The sequence below is a fragment of the Phocoena sinus genome, chromosome 12 (assembly GCF_008692025.1).
Source record: "Phocoena sinus isolate mPhoSin1 chromosome 12, mPhoSin1.pri, whole genome shotgun sequence".
NCBI classification, from domain to species: Eukaryota; Metazoa; Chordata; class Mammalia; order Artiodactyla; family Phocoenidae; genus Phocoena; species Phocoena sinus.
This window is the reverse complement of record NC_045774.1, coordinates 19,354,289-19,380,367: the sequence shown is the minus strand read 5'-3', so window position 1 is coordinate 19,380,367 and position 26,079 is coordinate 19,354,289. Positions and strand designations below refer to the sequence as shown.

The window sequence follows — 26,079 nt, the reverse complement described above, 5'->3', positions numbered from 1 at the left end:
TTTTACTGGTGTTAGTGAAAAGGAAACAGATTTCCCTTGTTTCTGTTGTCAGTTTGCTTCAGAAATGCTCTTCATAGTAAGTAACAGATGCTTCAGTACAGTACATCAAAGATAAAAAATTATAAAACAGGAGATTCATATCAATGAGTTTTTACTGTATTTCTATAGTTTATGAATCATCCTTGTAACTCATTTCTTTGTAGTTTATTAATGAAAAGTTACTCCCCACATAATACATTGGAACGTCAAACATTCTGAATACAAGATGTCAGTTTTGAAATGTTCTAAGGTAAAACAGCACTTCGAGATGTATCTCCATTAGTATATCTCAAGATGTATTAAAATCTACTTGGCCGATTCATGGAGATAACACATGCAATACATTTATAGATTTTACCAATCACAGATGCAATAAAATACTTGTAAAACTTCAACAAAAGTTCCTATTTTTACAAAGGATTTTCAGAACAGCGTATGGTACTTAATTTCTACTTTGTCTCCTTTTGGTATTACCCAATAACTCTTTCCAAAACACTTATTAGTAATCAAATATTCTAGGCAACAATATTTTCCAAAATAATTTCCCTACATCTAAACTTCCCTTCTCTTTCTGCATTTGTAAAGAAAAGTGAACTGTGTCCAAAACACTCATCGGTACTTAAACTTTGAGTACCTAGGTTTTTTCATCCATACAATGGAAACTTAAAACTTACTTTGATCTTTTAAATCAAGGAAATTTGTGAAAAAGGTGACTTTAAAAGAAACCATTCTTCCTCTCCCCTTATTTCATTTAAAACGGAGTTTACAAGCATTAGCCTTTACTTGTACATCTTGAACTTTTTTGTTTGGAAATCAGATTTAGATCAAATCCTAAAAAACCCATCACTGAATTACTTTAAACACAGTGGATGAGTCACTGATTAATTTTCTTTAAAGGTTATCACTAATACACTCTTGCTTTCTAGGCCTCACAAGCATGTTAAGACTACTAAGAGCTATATTTAGATAACCAGCCAAACACACATCAGAGAAATTATTTCCATCAGAAGGCTTTATCCAGCCTTTTGAGAGAACGAAGGCCAATCGCTTTCTTTCTACTGTAATTCTAAACACCCACCTCTGCAGGTGTCAATTTTATCACTTTCCAATGTCATGCATGAAACAAACATATTTTTTAATGTTTGTATAACTATTCCTTAGAAAATTTTTAAAATAAATAAGCTCCATGTCTTTTTAGGTTGGGGATGCAAAACATGAAATCTGTTTTGCTTCTGAACACCAAAACCTACCTTCAAATTGCCAGAGATTAAAAACCTGCTATTAATATGGCAGTATAAACTAACATATCTTCAAGGATTCCAATGTTAAGGGTTAGTTAATAATAGCAACAACATTGTTGGGACATGTAGCACAGGGTCAAAGACCAAAAAAGATTCTATACTACTGATAAACCAGAAACCCAATCTTTAATACCTCTTATTGACAGTGTTGAAAGAATTCCTACAGAATTCTTGTAGAACTTAATCCAGTATCGTTTTACCTAGACTCTATCCTAGAAATCTAATATGTTCACATGATTCTGCAACCACTCAACAAGAGAATGAATGATGACTAGGCTAAATGTCAGTGCTAATGAACAATCTGCAATTAACCTTGACCAGAAGAAACACGAGTGCAATACTAAATTTACTAGTAAATACTAGCTTTTTAGAAGAATGTCCAACAACCATGGTACCTAATGTATTTTGTCATATGGCTGTAACATTGAGACAACACATATCATTAAATTTGATCATTTAAGTAATACTAATAAATTACTATTACTCTTAATTTTGGATCATACATGTAGCTACATGCACACATATATCTGTCCCAGTAACACATCATTCAGAAGAGCTGGCAATAGTCCCAGGCTTTCCTCTAAATTTTCATGCTTTACCATGCATCAGAATCACTTGGGGAGGCCTTTGTTAACAGACTGCTTGTTCCCACCCCATAGTTTCTGATTCTCTAAGTCTGTGAAGGGGCACAAGAATTTGCATTTCTAACAAATTCCCAGATGACGCTGACGGTCCAGGGACCACACTTTGGGAACCACTACTCTAAGTGAACTGTGATTCTCAGAAGCTACAGAAAGAGAGGGGAGAGGGAGAGAGAGAGAGAGAGAGAGAGAGAGAGAGACAGATAGGGTGGTGGGGGTGGGGTGGGGGGGCGGTGGGCATTGAGATTAAGCTAACAGGCAGTTCTGGGGAAAAAGGCAGAGGAGAAAAGTGAATTCAGATATTTCCCTCCTTCCTAATACCTGCCCTTTATCTTGCTGGTTAGCAAAGACTAAAGTATCAACAAAGGCTTCTCAAATGACAACTTACTTGGCCAAAACACAAACCTTTTCATGCTTAAAAGGTTAGATAGATTGTTCCCATTAAAAGTTTTAGAAAAATAATATTGCCAGAAACTCTTCAGCCTTTCAATACCCCGAGGTGGGACTACTTTCAAGAAGACACTGAAGGGGCAGAGAAAGCTAACTGATGAGTTTTCTATATTAAAAAAAAAGTTAATGTTCACCAGTAAAACATGGGTGAGCAATGACAATCAACAAGCAACTCCTGCAACACACAGAAAATCCCCACTACAGAAACAATATGACTATGTTTGGAATTTGTCAAGCAAGGATTAAAATTTTATTTAAATATAAGTTTTTTCTTTTTAAGTTACTGAGCCATATAAAGGAAAATATTAATTTTATTAGAATTTGAACAAATGCTGCACAAAGAAAACATTTTAACAAAATAGTATGGTGGCATAAACAAAAAAGAAAACAGCCAAAGACGTGTAAAAGAAATAAAAGGTAGAAAATGTTAAATATCTCATGATCCAGTGTGGAAACATGGAGTCTAAACTTAAAAAACAAGGATTTTAAAAAAGCACAACCATAAAACAAAAAGTTAATGTTTGTGCTATCCTAACCAGACACATTCTTCAGCAAAACTTTAAAAGGCAGAGTTATATTCTATAGTATTTGATATCTTATTTCTGACTTTTTCACAGAAAGAGACTGGTTATGTAATTCAAATCTCACAGTTGAAATAGTTGGTTTAAGCACTAAGAAATAAATATTCTTCTAATTAAAATGACAGGTGAGGCAAAACAACTGATTAGTCTTTAATGCTGTACTTTTCAACTGTAATGAGGCCTTGATCCAACCAAAACAAGTCTTAAAGCAATTCAGAATTCTTTTGTAATGCCCAAGGAAGGGCTCTGCCCTGCCCGATTGCCATACATGGGAATCAAGAACCTAGTTAACAGAGCATTCTCAGGGACAAATGTAGGAAAAGAAGACAAAATAGTTTTGAAGTTTTTTTAGCAAAGTAACTTGTAACCATTTCAGACTACCAAATGCCACAAGTTACCTAAATTATTTAAGTACAAATCTCCATCTTTGCAATCTATTTCTTAATACTGATATACTCATTTTTCTAAACTGACCACATCAGGTTAATAACAGTATAAATCAATTTGAAAACTATAATAAAATACCTCAAGAATAGGTCTTTGAATATCTTTCTGTTGTATTTTGGTTTTACACAAAGATGCAATTCTTACTTTCTTGGTAGAGAAGTCTACGGAATATTAACCTGCAAAGGTTTCTGCATTTCATGATTGTCATCTTACAAAGATACCAAGTGTCACATTTTAAAATGTCTTAAAACAACATAATTGTGATTTTTATAAACATCAAAAGGCAAAAATTTTAAACACCTGTGATAAAAAGTTAAGCCCTTTGCATTCTGAATATCTGAAATTTATTCACGGAATATGCCCAATTCAAACTTAAGATGAGGTATACAGTCATCTCTCAGGATCTGCAGAAGATTCGTTCCAGGACCCTGCTACGGTCCCAAAAGTCACAGATGTTCAAGTCCCTTACATAAAATGGCATAGTGTTTGCACATAACCTACGCATACTTCCCATATACTGGAAATCATCTCTAGATTATTTATAGTACCTAATGCAATATAAATGCTATGTAAGTAATTGTAAATATAATGTAAGTGCCATATAAATAGTTGAAGATGAGTGGCAAATTCAAGTTTTGCTTTTTGAAATTTCATGGAATTTTTTTTTCAAATATTTTCCATCCTTTGGTTGAATCCATGGATTTGGAACCTGCAGATATGAAGGGCCAACTGTATTTTCTTCTCTCCAAATATCAAATACCTAGCATATAATACCATATACAGTTTCAAATTAAAGTAAATTCACAGGGCTCTTTTGTTGATTTTCCTTTAACCTGTCACATAACACACTGCCATGAGTCTCTGGATGTGGCATCTAACCAAAAATAGCTGCATATGGTCAACTCTCTGTATGAGAGTTGTAAATATGTAAGGTGAAAACATTTTTGTGGACTATTTTTAAAACATGATAAATGGCACTATCAACATTACTCATGATTTTAAATATTATGTATATATTAGAGATCATCTACATATCAACAATTATGTAAGGGGAGAACTAGAAAATAAAAACTTTATAATGGTCTTATGCAGTGTTTAAGCAATTGAATGTTTTCTGAATCTGAAAAGCCTGTGATGTAAAAATTAGAATCAAAGTTTTGATTTCTGAATGCATAGGTTATAACCCACGGAAAATGAGGAATAAATTGTTTGGTCGGGATCTTGTTATTTAAGAAGCAAAAAATGTAAGAACCAAAATATGCACACCACTAAAAATACTAATTCTGAAAATTACGTAGCTAAAAATTAAATCACCCTGTCCAGCAAGTTCCAAAACATTCACACATTTCAAACATTAAGGCAACTTTTTTCCAACTAAACAGTACTTTATAAAAATATAGGTCACTTCAAAACATTATATACATAGTGACAATGAATTTAGCTAGCTGTAATCTTTAATACATTAATAAAGTGTCACATATTACCAAGAAATTATACTAGGTGCTTGCATGTATGTGCAAGTGGAATTATAGTATTTAAAGTACAGGTTTTAAAACTGAGCGAAGTGAACGTCCTTCTTTAGTGAGTTCTCGTGTCACACACATACACGGCAATGGGATTGCTTCCTCCCGTTTCTCTACAATATTGTAACTGCATTTCTTCAAGTGGTCAGCCATGCTTAGGATGTCAGCAAATTTCCATTCATTGACAGAACAAAATGCAGTACTGAATCGCCATACCTAGAAGAAAATTCTACTTCAGATTTAAACAAGTCAACTTACAAGAATCAAAACATAATTCTTGCTCTAACTGCACACATTTCTAACTGTTAAGAGAAATATCTAATATAAAGTTTCAAGTAGTTAGCTACAAAACTGGAAGTAGTAATCCATTTGGGTACAAATCTGTTTATCAAATATTTGTAAGATAAATCATTCCTATGACATTATAACTTCAATAAATATAATAACCAAAAAGAAAACAAAAGACAAAGCTCAACATTGAAAATCACATCCAACCTGGCTTACTTATTAAGCAATTTTTATAAAATATTCAGAGCTACTTCCTAAAATACTGCATATTGTACACCAGGCTTTCATCCTATCCAAATGTCTCTCTCTCTCTCTCTCTCTCTATATATATATATAGACCTATCCATAGTCTGGAGATATTGACAATACAAGTGTTATTTTTTTCTCCAAGTTTTTCTCCCATTCCTGTTACACCATATGAAGTAAACTAAAAAATACTCTAGAATATTTTGTGCCAAGGTACTTTTTCTTTTCATTATTTATAAGTAGTAAACGCACTTAGTAATAACGAGGAACACAAGTGCTTCAATTTGTTCAACGTTTCTGGAAATTTTTATAGAGCTTTTTTTAAAATGAATCATTTTTTAATTCCATATCATTGTAAAATACATTTCTGGGAAAAGTATTTATATGCCATCCCTGTTTTGGTAAAAATAAGAACTACTTTCCCTTTTGCCCACTCAGCAGCTCCAAGCCCTGAAGCACTGTCACCTTATAGGTCCAGCAATGACTGTTGTGGCCCCCTCTCATCTTTACAATTTGAAAATATAAAGTTACCTGAACATGGGTAACAAGCAAGACAGGCCCAGGCATCCTAGCTAAGCTAATCAACAAGCAAATGTCTAGAGAACACTGAACCCGTGGCAAACAGAAGATACTCTAGAAAGCAGCTGTGAACTTGAGAGATGCCCTCAGCACTCATTAGAGCTTCTCAGAAAAGAATGCTATGAATTCTGGGGTGGCCAGATGCCTTCAAATTCTGAACACAATTATTTTTCAGCCAGCAGTAGAATAGTTCAGCACATAAGGTACTTAATCGCTATACTTCTTAAGTTGATATCAATTACCCTGCATAGAGTCATTTCCCAGATGTCAGTGAAGGCCCGGACAGCAGCTAACAATAGACATTATAGATTACAATTCCCCATAACCACAAAACTATACTAAGAATTAGGAGTTTTTGTTAAGCTTCACAGAATGAATTTGCTGAAAGATTCAATGGTGGCAGACAGTTTCCCTACTTCCACATAGTCAAGAGTCTGGTGAAACAAACTCAGGAAAAAATGGACAGCTCCCATCTCCTGATGACAAGGTTTCTTAGTCATGGGCCAATTTTGCATCCAAGTATACATCAAGTATTTACTTAGTGCCTGCTATATGTGAGGTGCTATGCAAAGCAGTTAATACTTTGGTTCCCAGAGAGTCTCACTTCTCAATGAACTTACAGTCTAATGAAAGAAACTGACAAGTCGTCAGTGAATTTCCAAACAGCATGGTCAGTGCTTCAGTATGGGTATATAGAGTAGGAGGTACATAATAGAACACCAGGAGAACACAGAGCAGTGCACCTCCCTAAGGGCTTCAACAGGGTCGGAGTAGGCTTTCTTGACAAAGTAAGATCTGAAGAGTAAACAGGATATAGCAATGAGATAATGATCACAACCTCCAGAAACAGGTTCCCAGGGTCTGAATCCACCAACTGGACAAGTTACTTAACCTCTCTAAACCACAGTTTCTTCATCCATGAAATAGGGACAGTAGATTAAATACATTAACGAAAGTAAAGTACACATTGCCTAGAACATCTCAAGTGTTCAAATATAGGTATCAGGGACAGTGTACTCAAACACCTTAAAGCAAGAAGAAAACATCAGCCAACTCTAAATAAATTCCATGGCTGGAATATAAAGTGACAAAAGGAAACTGAAGAGGTAAGTGAGGACAAGATTATGAAAAGTCTTAAATGTTTCATTAAGGAGTCTGCCTCTACCCCAGGGCAATGGATGGACATTTAAGAAGTTTTCAAGCACTACAGCATAAGAACCGTATTTAAGAAATTATTTATTACTCTACCTCTTCTATAGAGAATATGTTGGAGAGGGACTCAGCTGGAAACAGAAACCCAGTAAGGAAGAGGCTACTGTAGGAACCCAGGAGACAACTACAGGCGGGACTAACTAGGGAAACCGCAGTAGAAACAGTAAGCAAACCTGAGAGGTTATGAAGAAGGGGAGACAACAGGACTTTGTGATTATCTGGATATGGAAATAAAGGGGGGAAAAAAGGGGTCAACCTTAACTCCCAAATTCCTAGTTTAGGCAGCTTCAGAGATGAAAATGCCATTTTCTGAGATTAAGAGGGGTAGAAAAGTGGAGTAGGTTGGACCTGTTGAGTTCGCTGAAGCTGTGACATAATCAAGTGCAGATGTCCAGTAGATGCTTGTATATAATGGATTGGAGTTCAGAGGAGAAAATGGCCAGGATATACACACGTTATTTGAATAAATGATGGCAATTCAAACTCCAAGAGTAGATGAGGTTTTCTGCAGCAATAAAACCCCCAGAAAATATTTTACCTCATAGGTCAATACTGGGGGGGGGGGCAAGGACAAAAACGGGCCATGCTCTGAGTGTCTCATCCCAAATGGCAGAAGGACACCAAATCATGTAGAAAATGAAAATACACACATACCCACATATATGCAGCAAGTATGAAATTTTCTACATAAAATAATTAGCGTGCTCATTTACTGGTCAAAGCTTCAGGAGAACACAAAAGCAGACGCAGAATTCTGAAAAACTGGAGCAATGAGTGGAAATAAGAGAAAACCTAAGGGTGGTAAAAACAAAGTAGCCAGAAATGTGAACCCTGTTCAACCAATGTGAAGTTTATCAAATTTTTTTCTACTTTATAAAATCAAAGTTTCATATTATAAATGTTCTAAAATGAAAAAACGCCTTCAATCAAAGGTATTTGTAATGCCTTCTAGTTTCTATTGGATAGTACCTCAAACAGAAGCTGGGCAAAAGTAAGATATCACAGGAGGAAAATGGTGGAGCCAGGATTTGTTCCCAATCTCCAGCTCAAGCTTCCAACCTGCAACACTCCCTTGTACTGTACTAAACGCAGAGTCAACAGTATCAAATCCTACTGCCCTTATCTCACCTCAGCCTAACACATTTCCACATCCATCCATTTACATTCTCTATACCCCAAATACTCCACTGGTCACTTACTAGGAGTAGATTTTTTTTCATGTCTCCTTATTTAAGTTCTCCCTGTAATAACCAAGTTCTAAGAAAGAAATTGCTAAGAATGGACCAAAACTGCCAATTGCAAGCAGTAAAAAACCTTCTCCTTGCTTCCTCCATTGTCCTATGGTGAAAATGTTTCAGATGGAGCCCAAATTAGAAGGTGGCTAACATGGACTCAAGCAAAGGGAGCTGTTACAGAAGAAGTAACTAGGTACAGAACCCCTCAACTGAAGAACTGGAAGTGGCCTCTGTCGTATGACATCAGAATCTAGTTCTAGGATGTCTGCAGTAAATATGTGATTATGACTAACAATTCTAACTATTCTTGCTTTCATTATCATTATAAAAAGGTTTGTCATCATACTGAATTATTAAGTTTTAAGGATAGTCAATTTTGCAACAAGGTTAATTTTATTAATTCAGCAACAACATTATTAAGTGCCTATTATATGTCAAATAAGGGACTGATACAATTAAATTAAACCAACCTTTTCTTTTATCTGCCATGATGAATTTCCTTCCGGATACTTCCTTTTCCCCCACTGCAGTATGACCATTCCACGAGACTGAAGAAGACTGCCACACACATCCCTCATTAACTTGGATACACACGAGAGCTGGCATAAACTGAAGCCATCAAGAAAGCCTGCAATATGTTGCAGGACTTCAAAAGGAAGACCACTTAGATGGTCACTATGTAATCCCAACACACAGTTTCTAGCAGGCTCCACTAACACTGTAGATACAGATGGCTGAACTCCAAATGACCTCAAATGGCGGTCATGTATAATCTTTGCTCCTTGTGTTGATGGACAAAATCTACGCTGAGAATAGGTACAACCATAATATGCTAAAGGGCACCTCTGTTCCATCCAGCCATTGAGTCCAGCATGAATGTCACCATGCACGTTCTTAAAATGCGATGAAAATTCTTTTCTTCTAAATAACTGTCCACAAACAAATGTAAACATTGGACGCTGCTTGGGTTGGTACCTAGCGACACATTCCAATACTAAATCCAGCCCAAGTGTCTGAAAAGGACTTGGATTTGAAAGCTGCGGGTTGGCATGATCACAAGCTGAAGCTGAAGCTATTTCCCCAACCATTGTATTTGTAGCTAATATGGCAGACGGAAGTGAAAAAGTCTGAGTCCCAAAGTCGATGTGATAAACATCAACCATGCGACTATCAGATATACCCCTCCCACCTGGAGAATCTCCTAGACAAAACAGTAATGCTGCTGTGATTAGATCTATTCCTTGGAGACCCATTGGATCTTCTGCAACTTCCAAATCTGATGTGTCTACTGCTTTATCTTCCTTTGGTTTAGACCAACATGAATTAGAAAGAAATGTGAATGAAGGAGGATGACTGAAAGATAAGACATCCACATTCCTTAGGTCCCCTAAGTCTACTTTTTTCCAACACAAGTCTTCATCATCATCTGGCATGAGGATATGCTGAACTGTGCCATTAGGCAAAGCATTAGATGGTATTACTTCCCTAACTTGTGCTGCTACTGAAAGTGAACTAGAAGGTTCTGAAGGGCCATCTGATGCTACACATTCTCTATTTGTTAAGTTACTTTGTTTTGAGTCACTATGTAAATTCTGATTCTGCTCAATGACCTGTGTACATATCTTTTCCAAAGGAAAGCCATTACAAAGAGCAGAAGTGCCATAGGAACTGGCATCCAAGTCACATAATAAATCACTTGAACCATTTTGTTCAGACTGGGCATTCTGACTTGTGTCATTATGGTCAATCCCACCTACTGCTCCTATCTCATCCTCATAAAGATGGTCCTGGTCTTTCAAGTTTCTGTTCTGTAAGCTTTCTCTGGCATTTTCTTCTTCTTTCATTTCATTTGGGGAAGCGCAAAGACTCGTACTTAACATGCCAACGTCTCTTGTGGCGGTATTCAGGATATCTAAAGCAACAGCCAAACTTCTGGTTGTTTCAACAGTAGCTTGATAAAGTGCACCATAAGAGTCTTCATCAACAGACACCAAACCATTAGTATGTGGTATTTCTGGGACACTTGATTTAACTGAGATCTGTTCTCTAGATTCTGATACTTTATCAGTTGCTTTTGACATCATGGTGGCTACTTTGAGAGACTCTAAGAGCATCCTTTGGTCTTGAAGGGCCAAGGCCATATCTAATTGTGCCACTTCATCAACATCTCTGCTTAGATTTTCATATGATTTCCGGTCTGCATAACTAACTGGCCATCGGTTCCACTCCATAGTACAGCACACCACACTTGCAGGACACATTTCTAGATGTTCGGCAACTTTATTTCGAGCCATTGTAAATGGACATCCAAAGTCACTATTTAAGCAAGGCACTCGTTCCAATGGACATAAAAGTCGATGCTCATCAGCTTTACAAGAATGGAAAACTGCTCCACAAACCAATGGACAACCTATCAAGTCACAGGAAATCCCAGGCTCTGGTCTGGTCATACACCGTCTACTGACACAATTCACGCAGTGAGAGTGCTGCAGCCCCTCCTCCATAATGGCCAGTCCAGCTCTAGTTACTGAGATGGAAAAGAAAGAACAAGTTAGGCAAAAAGTGGTCGCTTTTTAAAAACTTTTAAGGAAAAACATCAAATCATGAAGGTTTATTGGCTTATATGAGGATGAAATATATAAAATAAACATTTAACAAGTTTATTTGACATATAATCAATCCATCTTGAAACAGCTTAAGCACTTTAATTCAAGAAGTAAGTCAAAAGTTCATTTTTATGTACCATATAACAATCTGCCCAACAGGCCAAACATTTCAATATAATACTTAAATTCTAGTATATTGTATAGTATATAAATTAATGCCAAAAACCAGTTAATGAATATTGAACTTTAGGTTTCAGAGAATGCTCCAGCTTTTACCTTTTTAATTTTAACTAAACTGGTTATGATGCACTCCACATTGCAGAGACCTCATCACATTCCTAAAAGAGAATAATCTGAATTTCATGAATATACTTAACTAAAACCTGATTAGATGTTTTCTTTAATATTCCCTCCAAATACATAAATTGATGTATGATTTCATCTACCGACCTCTCTTTCTACCTACGCCTTAATAAATTTTACAACAAATAAAGAGTAAGCCTTAATTAAAACAAAGAGGGCATTTATCCAAAAAATATAAGCTCTAGCTCCACTTCTGTGGCAGTGGACGAATCACTTACTTCTGAGGGCCACAGTTTCCATTCATTCATTCAACACCTATTTATTGTTTAACTGCCATGTACCAGACTCTGTGTTTGGTATGGCAACGTGAAGATTAGAAGACATGGTGCCTCCTCTCAAGGAGCTTCAGCAGGAGGTCAGAGATGAAAGTAAAATCATGTCACATTTTTATATGATCAATATGACAGAGAAAATCAGTATGGGTGGGGGGTAGAGAAGAGTTCACAGTAGTCTTGAAAGATGAGAAGTCTTAAGCGCAGGAGGGTAGGGTTAGAAACGAAGAGAGGCATTCAATGCAGAAGTAACAGCATTTGCAAATACAGAAAAGCAAAAATTCACAAAACATGTTGAGGGAACCTCAAGTTTCCCAGTATTTCTGGATCACAAGGTGAAATGCAAAGTAGCTGTGAGAGATGAGGTGGGACAGGAATAAGGAAAGTTATGGAAAGTGTGTTATACGCTACTCTAAGGAGTTCAGACTTTTAAGCAGTTAGAAACCGCTGAGGATTTTAAGCACAGAAATAGTACCCACAAAATAACACAAGAGGGTTACAGATAACTAATGTTCTTTCCTGCTTTTAGCAAGAAAAATTTTATACAAAAAAAGAGAAAGTATTGGCACAATGCACTGATTTACTTATAATTACTTAGCCTATTCAATGTCTTATTTCTATAATCTTCAACTTCTTTATTGGCTTGTTCCTATTAGCAGCAAAAACTTAAAAGACTATTTCATCTTTAAAAACATGTATAATAAAGCAATATCCCCCTTTTGCTGTTTTTTTTCCTTTTCAGTCAAGCTTTCAAAAGAAAAACAACAGGGCTTCCCTGGTGGCGCAGTGGTTGGGAGTCCGCCTGCCGATGCAGGGGACACGGGTTCGTGCCCCGGTCTGGGAAGATCCCACATGCCGCGGAGCGGCTGGGCCCGTGAGCCATGGCCGCTGAGCCTGCGCGTCCGGAGCCTGTCCTCCGCAACGGGAGAGGCCACAACAGTGAGAGGCCCGCGTAACGCATAAAAAAAAAAAAAAAAAAAAAAAAAAGAAAAACAACAAACAAACCCCGTTAACTTCCCATATACTCTTCAGCCCTCTAATGTGTGTTTACTTTTACCACCACTCATTAAAACCGCTCTATGTAGATCCTCAATGCTAAATCCAAAGGGCATTTTTTCCAGACCTCATCTTCCTTAGCCATTATATCATTTTGTTGACTAATTCCTCCTTTCTGAACTACTATCTTTCTTTAGTTTTTATGGTCTCACATTTCCCTGGTGTTCCCCCTACCTCTTTGGTTATTCCTTAATCTTTTCTTCTAAAATATTACTCTTCTTCAGGGATCCATGTCATTTCTGGTTCATTCTATACATCCTCCCAATTTCTCAAAAGCTTCATTACCACTTATATGCTAAAAACTCATCTATACCTCCTGCCCAGATCCCTCTTCCAAACTTCAGATCTCTACAGCTACTTATTTATGATATATCTCTAGGTGTATATGGCACAGGCAACTCACCTAAAATTTTTCCAAATTAAATTAATAATAATTTTCTGGATAAGAAGCCGATTCTTAGCCTATTTTTCTTCACTTTAGTGCATAAAGCCTTGCTAGTTCTCTCACATATTCTCTTCCATTAATTCTATCTTACTTCTAGGTGGCTAATGTAAACTAATCATTCCCCAAATTGCTATTTCTTTTTCTCCAGTCCAGGCTTGATTTTCCTCAAACTCAAACAGCAAAAGTCTATTATTGACAGAGCTTTGCTGATTAAGTAGAAAAGTTCTGAGTTGATATTATGGTGTGAACTGATGCCAGGGACAGAAAAAAACAAGGTACACACTTAACAACAAAACTACATTTTAAAACTGTGTTTAAAAATTACAAATGAGTTAAATACTTCTGAATGCTTATCCCTATAAATTTTAAAGCTAAAGACAGAACCTATAAATTGAAGATAGACATGCTAAAAAGGGTTAAAATAGAAGAAATGACAGACTAATGATGACATTTGTAAGTTAAGCAAAGAGAAACTTTAATAAGAATTAAGACAAATTTTACTGGGTGATTAGATTGTGAAAACAGCTGTAGCTTTCTTACTTTACAACTAGACTGAGTTCATCTCACATGCTGAAGGTTATAAACGTGACTGTTACTAACAGAGAAACCTAAAAACACAAGCAGTTCCAACAGAAGTGACCAAGGCTCTCAGAACTAGTAGGAACACCTTATGTTACATGCACATCACATGATTATACCAGGCAGAACACATCTCAAAACATGCTTAATTCAAAAGTGTTTAAAATAGCAACTGTTACAAACAACTGAGTTAAATGCAAAACAGCAACAACTCTGAAAGGTAAATAGAAGTAGAGGGCTCTCAAGATTCAAAATAAATACCCTCTTCCACACTATTCCCCCTCTGAATAAAAGAAATGATTAAATAATAATAAAAATAAAAGCATCCACAGCAATGAGTCCACAACATTTATTATTTACTGAAGTAGACTTCAAGGAAAATGGAACACTATGTCCCTACTTTATCCTTCTTTGTAGAATCATGTCAATGTCACTTAATCTTCATAACAACCCAGAGAAAACTGAGGTACACAGAGGGTAGGTGACTTACCCAAGGTCATCTACCTAGTAAGTGGCAGAGCTAGGATTGAAATCTATATCTCATCAATACATATGGACGATAACAGATATGCTTATAAAGTTTAAGAAAATAAGACAGCACTTCAGTAACTTGGTGATCCAATTTTAAGATGGTATTTGAGGAATGGAGGTTACACAACTTTGTTTGTAGTTTATTCCAACACTTAATCACCCTTGTGGTCAAGAGAGTCTTTTTGGTCCTTTCTAATTATAATAGCACATTACTTTGCTTTGAACATAAGAGTTTTAAATTATTTTAAAAATAACTTACATTTATAACGCTCAGTATAAACATATGAAATAGTACAAATTTAACCATTCTCAAAACAGCTATACAAAGAAGGAATCAAGTTTAAGTCCATTTTACAATTAAATATATTAAGAAATAAGTCTTTTTAAAATGCAGTAGACAATACCCAAAAAGTATTCTGGGGTACTGTTTCAGAATTTAAAAGTTCCAGATCCACCCTCTTTCAAGATCGCTATTATCAAATTAAATATGCCTCCAAAAAGTATTGCACAATTGCTCACAAATCCTATGAAACGGGTTTAAAATGTCAATCCCTGATTTATCAGCTGAACAGTGACACAGCAGGTCCAGCAGAAAACTTGTTGCTAAAACTGAGGCTTCAAGGTCAAGACGAGCTTAATTTAAAACTCCTCAGTATTAACTTTTTTAAAATAAACTCTCTTGAAAAAGAATCTTAACGTTCCAAATAACATATCTATTTACACTTAAAGTTGAATGACTGGAAAAAGTTTCATTAGACTAGAAAATACTGTAAAAGATTAAATGTTTTACAATAGTTTCAATTTTCTCTAACAGAAATTCTAGGCCAACTCATAATCTGTGGCTGACAAGCAATCCATAAAAACAATTTAAGGCATGGCATTTTCACATACAATGAAATGAGACTTTGTCATTTAAGGCTATTTCTAGACAGAAAGATATTGCCCTCAAAAAAGAATTCCTTTATTTTTCCAAATTCATTACAATACATAAGGCGATAAATAAATAAAGCACTGCAAATCAGCACGATTTTAAATATGCTAAATCAAGTCACCCAAATATTCAACACAGCTTTTCAGGCTGTTCTTAATGTCTGCCTCTGCCTCCAAGAGACAGACAGACACACATACTTTACACACTCCTTTACTTCCCCAACTGTTACCTCAAATCTTTATCAGCTTAAATGTCACTTTTCCACATACCCAAAGGCAAGGTATGGTATGGATTCCGTATTATACTTATGTGCTCATTACACACTGCATTTTTCCTTGGTAATACTAGTCATAACTTGAAGTAAATCATTACCCTGTTTACTATCTATCTCCACGGGAAAACTATAAGCTCCACAAAGGAGGCACCATCTCTGTCTCATTCATTCCTGTGTTCCCTGAATTCAAAACTGTGCCTCAATTAGAGCTTCACTTATCGAAAAAACATGAATAAATGAAATTATTATAATACAAGAAATAACCAGATGGATTCCAAAACAATTCTTGACTTCATGGAAAACTACATACTTCATAAAAAGATATTTTATAAATCTAGAATTAGTCAAGCAGATTGAGTCAAAATTACCTCATTGTACCAGCTATAAAAAGTCAAAAGTACTCAAACATTTATTGAGTATCTAGGTGATATGTTCCAGGCATTTTATAGGAAATAAGCTAAACTGTCCATCAAAAAAGCAAATTAAAGGGAAAAGTAAATCAAGTAAAATTAATTTCAATATTCCATTGTTTTAAAATCTTAAAAAATAATAGTAATAAAAGTCACAAAAGGAAACATCTACCTGTATATTGTTGCACTATTTAAATTCCTTAATCAACCCTGCAGTCTGGTTACAGGTTACTGACTATAGAGGCATTAGATTCAAAAAGAAAAGCAGAGGTGGAGGTGTCTGCAAGTATGCAGCTGCCTGAGTATATAGAGGGTGAGGAAAGGAAGCTCAGAAAAGGAAGTGGCGTCAGCCTACTTCCTTAATATTACAATTAATATGATATTAGATAAAAAAGAATTCCACTGAGACAATAAAATGTTGCTTCAATGTAAGGCTGAAATGGAACCATAGACAGACTTGTTCAATTAGTTAACCATAATCACAAGTAGGACTGAAATTTCATACTTAGCAATCACTTTTAATTCCTCCAGAGCAAGTCTCATCCTTCTTGTATAGTTGGAGGTGCTACTGCATAGTAAATACAAACATCTGCTGGCTGATTTACTGATCAGGTGCACTCAGTTTTAAAAACCATAATAAATCTACAACCTCAGTTGGACGTTTTATTTCACTGGTTTAAAAAAGGGGGGTGAAGTGCCTAGACAAGATCAAAATCCAAGATCATTAAACTCCCAACTCAAAGCAGTGCCCTACTGATGGTTACACTGTATACATTCTTTTATTAAATTTTGGTTCTGACTTTTTATTTACAGAATGATGACCTAATTATATGGAATTTTGTTTTCAACTTTTCACCCTTCCATTTATGATATAATCACAACATACCTCCTCCATTTCTAAATATGGACATGGGTAGCTTATTCCAAAGTGGAAGTCCTAACTACGTGCAATTGTTCTCCACTAAATAAGCAAGCAAAATTACTGCAGACTTACATCAGAAATTAAAATAACATATATTAATAAATATTTAATATTCATACCAGAAGCTATTTGAGCTGAGACTCAGATAAAAATAATCTGCCCAAATGGTGGAACTCAGCTTATTAAAAGGGGCAGCACGGCACAGGGGAATATGGGCTTCCAAGGAATCTCAGCTTGAGGTGACCTTGAGGTGATTACTGTGCTGTGAAAACAACCTCATACTCCACAAAAGTCGGCTATAGTATTCGTGTGTCCAGCAAGATACAAGCACGCATTCCTCAGAAAACAGACGCACCCCGCTTTACACAACCGCCACATCCGCATGCACAAACCGTTACGTACAATCACTTTTACATCAGGTCATTTATACTTAGGAAGCTGATTAAAAGCAATCATATGAGGAACTACCTGATGCTAACATTACCCACTCTTAAGAAAAAGACATACCCTTTTTGTAAAAGATTTTCACAGACTGGGCTGTAATTAAGAGATGCTCATCTGTATTTAACTATCTAGTTATCTACAGTGTAAAAACCACCAGTCCAAGGTCAATCCCACCTATTTCATCAAAATAAATTTGAAATTAAATAATATTTTATACAGCCTTTTGACTGATGACTTTAATATTGATGAATTCTACAAATACAATGTCATTCCACAGCATGGTAGTCATGATAACTTAGTTAAAAGATTTATCAAAAACCATACAGAACAGCATAAGGCTGATGCCATTAAAATTCACATTTCAGTAATATATCAAACAGTAAATACATTAAAAAGGTCTACTTTGGTGACCTTAAAGCACCTCTCTAACTATATACATTATCTCAAAATACGTATTATTTTTCTTCAACAGCGTATTTTATTAGGACACTTTGTATACTTTTTTAAAAGTCTCCAATGCTAACCATAGAGAAATACTGGATTGAAATTAAATATCCAGTACACTTGGAATGCATAAAAGTTTGCCTATATCGGAAACTTCGGTTCTCTGGTAACACTCACAAAACTCCACCCACTAACATTTCCAGAATCACACACCCAAAAAAGCTATGTCACCGCATTACACTACCAGATAAAAACAAATTGACAATTTAAAAAGTTAGCAAAACACCATATTATCCCCAATTAAACTTCTGTAGTAAGAAACAGTGACTAAGCATAAAGAACAGTGATTCAGCAAAAACTGCATACTGAAAAACTGAACCCTTAGAAAAACCCTCATCTTACATTTTATGCTACTCTTTTCCCTTCTGCCCGTCAACAACTTTGGAAAAGCTTAATAAATATGAGCAAATACAAAATTCTGTTAATATAATTTACTAGGTCTCTAAACGACACAAAACTGTATTGAAATGTAGCAAATAGAAATGAAAAGCTAAGAAAGCTTGGGGTTTTGTATCTACAGTTTTAAGTTAATCTACACTGATACCAGCATGCCCATAAATAACTTCATCTTGGATCCCAGTCAACAAAGTAATTTTGGAATAAAAGGTCAATTCCTTCCCAAGCATCTTTTATCCGAGACTTACGACATGGCTCAGAAAGAAAAACAAGACACAGGGAGAGGGGAATGGAGTACCAGAACCATGGTAAACAACACGCTGTTCTGTCTCTATTCTCTAAATACACGTGTAAAAAACATAGTCAAAGGAGATTAAATTCAACGTGCACTCTATGGCCCCCTTCCAAGCAGTGCACTTCCACGAGACAGGACACAAATAACTTGTAAATGGTCACACGCCTCCGATCTATAAAATCAGGATGTTTCTCTTTAATAGGGACTGAGGCTAAGACTAAGATCCTCTCACTTCCATGAATGGAAAAGTTACCAACTTCACTCATCCCGTGGAGACAGTTGATGATGCCTCCCAGGCTTACTTTAACCCGTCTGTCCCCAAACAAAGCAAGTTTCTAAAGAGCAAAAGGAAAGAGAAGCCAGGTTTTCGAGGTTCCTGGGGCTCCCTAAGTTTAACTCCGGCGTCACCCCTCCCCAACACACAGACACGCGAGCCCGGGTGCCCCTGGGGTCGGCCCTCGGGGCCTGGGTCGCCATTTGCTGGAGGCCTCCACGGCGGGCCGGGCAGCGGGCTGGGCGCGGACGCCCACACCGCCGACTTCCTCTCGGCGCCCGGACGGGGCCGCGTTTGCTCCGCCCCAGGCCCGGCCCGCCGGCCCCACGGCCGCCTGCGCCCCGGCCGCGGGCCTCGCACTGCCCGGCCACCGCCTCTGGCCCCGGCGCAGCCCGGACGGCGCCGGCCTCCCGGGCGGGCCTCCCCGACACTCACCGGCCGGCCCTGCCGAACCGCGGCCCAGACCCTGGCTGCCGTGGCCGCCGTGCCCGGCTGCTCCCCGCTGTCCCGGCGCCGCTCCGCGCCCCACACCCCCGTGCAACCCGCCGCCTCCTCGCCTCTCTGCCCAGCCGGGCCGCCGCCTTTTCCCTCCCCTGTCTTCCTCCTCCTCCTCCTCCTACAGCTCCTCGGCCTGCTCGCCCGGTGTGGGTCCTCCCCACCCCGCCCAGCTCTGCCCCGCCCACCCGGCCGGGGCCCGGGGCCCGTGGCAAGCCGGGCGGAGACGCGCACGCCGAGCCCGAAGGAGACGCTCACGCCGAGCTCAGCGGGGACGCGCACGCCGCCCACCGACACTCCCCCGCCTCCCCGGAAGGGAAGTGACCGAGAGTCAGGTCCAGAGGAGTGTGGTCTCAGCGCCTCCCCCTAGGGGGTTCCCACCGGACCCCACGTGGCTCCTGCCCAGCAGGTCTACCAAATCCTGTTCGATTTTAGGATGCTGTATTCCTGAAAGGAATCCTAGACACGTAGTTTTGGAAATGAGGAGAACAGGCCCAAGAAGAGTGACTTGTTTAACTCCCTAAATGGTAGGAGAAGCAGCCCAAGTCCCTTAACTCTGGGAGCATCGGTCTTCTCATTAGGTCACATTTAGGAAAAAACGGGGCAGCTGTCCTTGAATCTTTGATGATCAGGCCTTCCTGCCGGCTTACCGAAAGTGCTCCAGTCCCGTGACTCAGTGCCCGGATTCTTGTAGGTTCTACCTGCCCTGGGACCGAGCTCAGACCAACAGGATTCAGGCGTCGCCAATCTTTTCTGGAGCCCTGGCAGGGCAGCCCACCAAGGTCTGCTTCTCTGAGGGACTGTAATCCTCCACACAGACCACAGCAGGGAGGTTGTCTACGTGGGAAAGACAACGCGATCTAGTGGAAAGGTGGCTTGAAGCTGATTTTGCAGGATATTTTACAAAAGGATTGAAGAAATGTCACAGGGCCATATCAAAGAATTGGGGTCCACTTCCCCGCTACTACTACCATGCCTTGGTCCAAGGCCAAGGGACAGAAGGGACAGTGATTCCAAATGCTGGGAGTAGGTGTCCCTCATCCCCTCACCTCTACCCCAGTGTCCATCCCTGGACTCCTGCCCAGTTCTAAGGCAAGAAAAGGATAAAGAGAAGACGGCTGTAGTCCTGCCCTTGCCGACGGGGGCAGAGACAGGAAAACACTGTTCCGTAATTCTTTGTGTGACTAGGTTTTTACCCACAACTGGTGTGTCTTGGAAAAGAGATCACACATGATTCGTCATGCTGAGAAATGGCTCTCAGACATTTAGATTTTAAAGAACTTTTTTTTTTTTGAACTGGAAGAAGAACTTAAATTACTAGTTTTTAATTGTGCTAAAAAAGACAGTAAAGATTGTACCATTCGTATTAGTGCTTCATTTCCTGAATGAAAGGAGATTGTAACACCAATTGTTAAGCAAGGACATAATCACCCAGTAAAGGTTAGTTCTTTAAAAGAATAATTTTAGTTTTTTGAAAAATTCAGTCTCTTTTTCTTATTTTGCCTAATTTGGCTGCAGATGTGCCCTGGTCCTTAGTCCCGAGTTTGAGAGCCACTGTCCAGAGAACTAGACAGAACAGATAGTGAAGCAGGCAGATGACCCTGCAGGAGAAGACGTGGGTTCCAGCTGCTACACTTGTCCTCCTTTGTTCACCGTCCTAGATTGAATCACACGTCTGCCCTGTGCCTTAGCCATCCTCCTATCAAATGAAGGGGCTAGCATAGATGACCTCTGAAGCCCTTTCCAGCTTTAAAATCTCTTGATTCCATGTTTATACTTATTGAAATCTGGGGCTTTCCCCTTTACTAAGTCGCCTAGCTGACACGGGATCACCCTCTCACTCCCTCAAGCTGAGTCATTTAGGCTGTAAACTTCACAGTCTTCTTTGCCCCCTCCAGCTCAATAATTTCTTGTGTCCAGGCAATTAAAAAAAAAATCTTTCTTCCTGTCCTGTCCATTTATTCCTGTTACCATCCTAGGCAAATTTGGACCTCTGCTGTTGCCGAACCAGTCTTTCCTCCTCCAGAGCTTCCCACTTCAAACCCACCACCAACATCTTCCTAAGACATTCTTCCTAAGACATCCATTTCATCTTGTCACTTCTCTATTCAGATATCTATGATGGCTATCTAATGCTCATGGGGTAAATTCTCAACTCCTGTCTTCAACTGCTCGAAGTAAATCTCTCATTCTAGCTTGATTAGTTTCCATGTTTTCTCCATCAAACACTATACACCATCCGATTCCAGGTCATTTGTGCTCGTGTAATAATAATGCCTGAACTTCCTCCCTGTTAACTGTGCAGCTCTAACCCCATGTCTTCTGTGAGGGACTTCTGTAGCACATACTACCTATTTTCAGCACTTTGACCTGTGCTTCACGCCACTGTTACCTGCTTCACAAATGTATGTCAGCTTACAGTTATCTCCAGACCCACGGAAGCATGTTTTGCATTATTTTTGTATCTCCCCTCAGTATCTGGCATACCTCCTGTATAATGTAGATGCTTAATGATTATTTGTCACTTCCAAGACAAATAAAATGTATGCTTCTCTCATTTCATCCTATCCCCATTTTCACTTTCTGTCCTATGTTCTAACTCCTCAGAGAATCTTCTCTTGGTAACTTTTAAGAAAATGTATCTTAAAGTTTAGTGACAAGCAGAAAGAATGGCAGCAATCACAAATTTCCTCAAATATGCTCTTTTCTCTACTATGCATGTATTTGACATGGACTTCTAGAACAAAGCTATCATCTGTGTGGCTTAACCATGGAGAGAAGTGACAGCAAACCTGGCAATTTAAAGTAAAAAAAGAAGAAAGAGCAGTATTAGGTTTGACCTACCAACTGCCCTAAAAAAGGAGGGCCTTGCATCTCCTCAAATCATACTCTGCAGACCATCTCTCACAGGTTTAGCTCCTACTGGCTTTTTTTAGAGGCTATTTTCAAGTTGGAGAAGGTGTAAAAACCATAAGGATAAAAATAACAAGAGAAACAAAGCCTAGACACCAGACTAGATTGTAAGAGAGAGAAGTTGTCAGAGAATGCAAATTCAGTTGATAAAGCAAATTCAACAAGCAGACAAATTGCTCTTCCCTTTTTTCAATGTCAGGCAAATAGCACCACCGTTAAAGTAGGTTTTCTTTCCCAATTAGACCGGCCTGCACTCAGGTAACCCAGGGACCAAAGCAACAGACAAGTTAGGACTAAAGTTTGTCATGTGCTACTTAAAGAAAGCATCCTTGGCCTGAGACACGTGTGAGGATGGAGCCTGATTTATGGCTGTGAAATCATGGGACAATTGGAGTTACCAGCTGGGACTGCGGTGGGGAATACCAGTCCTTTTTTATGACATGCTCCTAAGGAATTATAAAAGAGAAGGAGCCAGTTTGAATCACCTAATTGCCAGAATTTAGAATCTAATAGCTATAATTATACTTCCTATATAGTTTATTTGGAGTATGGAGAATATGACAAATAACATACAATTATATGGTAACTTAGAAACAGCTTGCCAGGGATAATATTCATAACCCCAAATCAACCTTGCAGTTTTATATAAATAATCAAGGGAATTTGAACCAGGGCAGCTTGGAATTTTGGAACAAGTAGAAGACCCAGGTATTGTTCCTGTACACCAGAGACTTGCTATGGAACATTGTTGATATTAGCAATCATGTAAATTTCAATGTTTTGCAATTTGAGCTATTATAACTGACATATTAATATAGCTCCTAGCATACAGATTATATGTCCACTGACCAAATAAAGGAACAAATGAACAATTCTATTTCCCAAAAGGCTGTTGAGTACCTCTAAGGTGTTGCATTTATATTTCAGGTGGAACTAGTTTGTGCACGAGCAGATAAGCAGGTAGCCCTCTCTCAGATGATGTTGTCATATCAATTGTCTACAAATATATATGTAACTTTGTTAAGCTGACAACGCATCTTGGGGGTGACATTTAATTTCTATGTATAAATCTCACATTATTCAAAGAAATTTGATATAGATTAGATATATGGGAGAAACCAGTTTTAATTTATCCCATAAATGGGCTAGCTATTCAGTGCTCAGGCCTACTGTGCTCTCTATTCAATTGCAATGGTAATAAAGTCAAATGCCTACAGCCAAATGGCATGCTAGAAACAGGAAGTGGGCTCAAAGGGAGTTGTTGGAATCAGACAAGCACACTGTTACTAAGCTGTTAATTAGCTCTAGTCAATAGTTGCTGCAACCTGAAAATGAAGGAAATAGGGTTACCACATCTTCTGATTATTTTTTTAAAGCTCCTGGAAATCTAGATAATTGGGTTAAAGTCACATAGTGTTTTCAAGTCACATAGTGTTTTCATGTTTTTTGAAAACTTGTATGGGAAAAAAAAAAATCAACAACCACAAAAAAAGCCTCCATCTTCAGCAACTCTTATTTTAGTGACTCATCCAAAAGATGATGAAAGAACTACATACTTATTTCTATGTGTAGCGTAATTTCCAAACCATTTGAGTCTCACTTCCCTTTGGCTCTAGGTTTCCTGTACTCAAAAGCTTGACTCAATTGTCTCTTAGTTGTTCATTCTTGGGTAAGTGCTATAGATTGAATGTTTATGTCCCCCACCCAAATTCACATATTGAAACCTAATCCCCAAGGTGATGGTATTAGGTGTTAGGGCCTTTAAGGTGTGATTAAGTCATGAAGGCAGAACTCTCATAAATGAAGTTACTGTTCTTCTAAAAGAATCTCTACAGCCGTCTCCTCGCCCCTTCCACCAAGTGAGGGTGCAGTGAAGTGGGCTCTCACCAGACACTGAATCTGCCGGTGCCATGATTTTGCCACTTCCCAGCCTCCAGAATTGTGAGAAATAAACGTCTCACTTAGTCTGTGGTATTTTGTTATAGCAGCCCCAAAGGGCTAAGAGAGTAAGTTACTTAACCTCTCTGTATGTGGCATACAGACTCTAAGATGACCCCCAATGACTCATGTCTCCTAGTATGGACACTTCTAACCAATGGAATATATCAAAGGGGTTGGGCTATCGCATCCACAATTAGGTTACAAAAGATTGTGACTTTTGTCTTGTTGGCAGACTGTCTCCCTTGCTGGCTTTGATGAAACAATTCATCCTGTTAGGGAGGCTCATGTGGCATAGAATTGAGGATATCTACTGGACAACAGCCAGCTAGGAACTGAGGCCCTCAATTCAATGTCCCAAAGGAACTGAATCTTACCGATGACTATGTACCGGAGATCAGAAGCAGATCCTTTCCCAGTCAGGCCTTCAGATGAGACCTAAGCCTTAGCCAACACCTTGATTGCAGCCGTATGAGAGACCTTGAAGCAGAGGCACCACTAAGCCATGCACTGACCCATAGGAAACGTGACATAGTATTTATTGTTTTAAGCCACTAAGTTTGCGGTCAATTGTTGTGTAGCAGTAGATGACTAATATACTACACCTTACTTTTCCCATCTTTAAGATGGGAAAGATAATAGTACTGCCCAGCCCTACCCCCAGCATAGTCTATTGTGAGGCTTAAATGAGTTCACCATGTAAAGTGCTTGGAACAATACCTGGCACATATGAGCACTCTATAATGGCAGGCATCTTTTCCTTAGGCAGATTCTAGAGGTGAACTCAGGCATCTTAGCCAGGAAGGTATAGCAGCAGAAGCAGAAAGAGCTGTTTCTGTACTGCTTCAAGCCCAAATGACAAATTGTGACCTCATGTTGGGCAGAGGAAAATTCATTCCCACCTGTGTACAACCATGGGGAAACTACCTAAGAGTGACAGGGCTACCTATGGAAACCGGGGGGCAGGGGGGCCATGTCCTCATGGAGGGCACTGGGCATTGAAGAAGAACCAGTGCAGAAGATCGTCAGTGGATTTATTCTTGAGCACATGTGACAAACTCCCTGGGAAAACCCAGAAGCAACTGAGCCAGCCTGTGAGGTAAGCCTGTGAAGGGTGGTGAGTCCTACCATCAAGATTTATAGCTAAATCCTTCTAGTAAGCCTTGGAGTACCAATCCAAATGGTCTAGAGGCACGGTATGTTGTCTGTATTGCTTATTCCCCCAGAACCTAGGGGATTATGATACAGATGATGTTAAATAAATGTGCGCTAAATGACATTTATGTTACCCCAATAGTAGTAAATTGTTATTATTCGGTACTTTTAGATGGCAGAACAATTTTCACAGCCTGACCTTAAACACTGACAATAAAGGAAAGAGGATGCATAATGACATTAGGCTAGACCCTCATCTGCCCACAGCTACCTTGGCATATTTCTGGGAGCAGAGGCAAGCTGGTCCTCAGGGTCAATGGATTATCTTCCACTCCAGTGAAATATCTGAAATGACCACACCAGTTAATCTATCTTGCTAAGACAGAACATTTCCTGAATAAATAAATTAACCAGGATTACTTCCATTTCTCTTTAGGTAGACAAACAATTCAGAATGTGTTCAGAATATAGAAGATGAGGCTGGAGGGAAGATGTGTGTAAGCAAATCAATAAGTGTGAGTTGATACTAGTGATCACTCAAGTAGGTCAGCAGGAAAGTAGGAAAGATTTGCAATAGGAAAAGTTCTATCACGTAAGGATTGATAGATAAAATGCAGACTTAGGGGAGTTTTCCCAGTAAAAGAAGAGTTAGATGTCTTTCAGAGTGTAGATGAGAGAACAGTAAGACCTAGAAAGCAAGAGTGGGCCTTTCTAATTCTTTCTTCCAGAACTCA

The 26,079-nt window shown here is 38.6% G+C and overlaps 2 protein-coding genes across 6 annotated transcripts in view; both read right to left on the bottom strand.

Annotated features, from left to right (window-relative positions):
• Positions 1-19,401, bottom strand: part of EPM2A (EPM2A glucan phosphatase, laforin) — a 157,103-nt gene extending 137,702 nt beyond the window's left edge. Inside the window, exon 1 of the mRNA XM_032650945.1 lies at positions 19,280-19,401. The gene's annotated coding sequence lies outside the window, so the exon portion shown is untranslated. The remainder of the gene's footprint in view (positions 1-19,279) is intronic.
• On the bottom strand, positions 190-19,495 carry FBXO30 (F-box protein 30). Of its 5 annotated transcripts, XM_032650939.1 has the most exons (4): positions 19,280-19,412; positions 11,425-11,486; positions 9,013-11,069; positions 2,654-5,198 (listed from the first exon to the last, which is right to left on the bottom strand). In XM_032650939.1, the coding sequence occupies exons 3-4, from the start codon at positions 11,044-11,046 to the stop codon at positions 4,995-4,997; spliced, it is 2,238 nt and encodes a 745-aa protein (XP_032506830.1). In that variant the 5' UTR covers positions 11,047-11,069; positions 11,425-11,486; positions 19,280-19,412; the 3' UTR covers positions 2,654-4,994. The 5 variants fall into 5 exon arrangements, with proteins under 5 accessions (XP_032506829.1, XP_032506830.1, XP_032506833.1 ...); XM_032650938.1 differs by lacking the exon at positions 11,425-11,486 and having other exon boundaries at positions 190-5,198; positions 19,280-19,495; XM_032650942.1 differs by lacking the exon at positions 11,425-11,486 and having other exon boundaries at positions 19,402-19,489.
• Positions 19,496-26,079: the final 6,584 nt, after the last annotated feature.

Bases quoted from the DNA above. Each gene is read 5' to 3' on its own strand.
- FBXO30 (XM_032650938.1), bottom strand. From the start codon at position 11,046: ATGGAGGAGGGGCTGCAGCACTCTCACTGCGTGAATTGTGTCAGTAGA. The intron at 5,199-9,012 runs GTTGGTTTAATT...ATTTTCTTCTAG, and splicing joins CATGGCAGATAAAAGAAAAG to GTATGGCGATTCAGTACTGC.